Source organism: Acanthisitta chloris, unplaced genomic scaffold, assembly GCF_000695815.1.
Source record: "Acanthisitta chloris isolate BGI_N310 unplaced genomic scaffold, ASM69581v1 scaffold2513, whole genome shotgun sequence".
Lineage (NCBI taxonomy): Eukaryota > Metazoa > Chordata > Aves > Passeriformes > Acanthisittidae > Acanthisitta > Acanthisitta chloris.
In genome coordinates, this window is record NW_008665218.1 from 7,245 (window position 1) to 8,030 (window position 786).

The 786-nt window shown below is 31.8% G+C and overlaps 1 protein-coding gene across 1 annotated transcript in view; it reads left to right on the plus strand.

The window, feature by feature from the left end:
• PTCD2 (pentatricopeptide repeat domain 2) overlaps nt 1–786 on the plus strand; it is a gene marked incomplete at its 5' end in the record, with an annotated part of 12,260 nt that overhangs the window by 6,303 nt on the left and 5,171 nt on the right. Inside the window, one exon of the mRNA XM_009071630.1 lies at nt 198–289. Coding sequence (XP_009069878.1) covers nt 198–289 — 92 coding nt within the window. The remainder of the gene's footprint in view (nt 1–197; nt 290–786) is intronic.

A 786-nucleotide genomic window follows, 5' to 3' on the forward strand; every position in this document is an offset into this window, starting at 1 on the left:
GCTGGGAAGAAATATTTATATCCAATTGACCCTAAATTAAACTTTTTTAATTTTAATTTTTTTTAAATAATGTATTTCATTTTACATTCCTATTTTGAAATAGTCTTATAGAGCTCATAGTATGTTGAATTTTTTCTCTTCAGTTCCTGAAGTTACAGCCTTAAATTTGTGAAGTAACACTAATATACTTCTGATAGGTGCTTTGGAAGTTCTGGTAGAAATGAAAAAACAAGGTATACCTTTCAACAAAGAAACCTATCTACTTGCATTTGCAATATGCTATAAACTGGTAAGTGTTTTCAATTTGGATGATGAAAAAGTGTTTGAAATGCCTTCTCTATTTCATTTTTATATTAAAATTTCTGGATATTCCCTGTCATGATTTCCTGTCTAGTATGAATATTTTAGACATGTTTCAGACCTGAATTGCTTTGATGTGTGTGATATCATGCCCTTTTATAGTTTCCCATACAAACTAATATGACAAGGGAAATTTCTGAAAAATTACATGGACATAAGCATTAATAAATAAATTTGGTCACTCTTTGATTACCTTACAGTATTCTTTCTCTGGAATCTTTGCATCTCTTCAGACTGTATCTGTGCTTGAGCCTCAATAGTGGTTTCATAGTTTGGTTTCCTTAAGAGCCAAGGCATATATTTGGTATGTTCTGTTTGTCAGACATCCCTCATCCATTTCTTCCCTTCCCCTACAAGTATCTTTGAACCATTTCTGTAATCACGCCCAAATTTGACACGGGATAGAGTTGTCAGAAATAGTTTGTT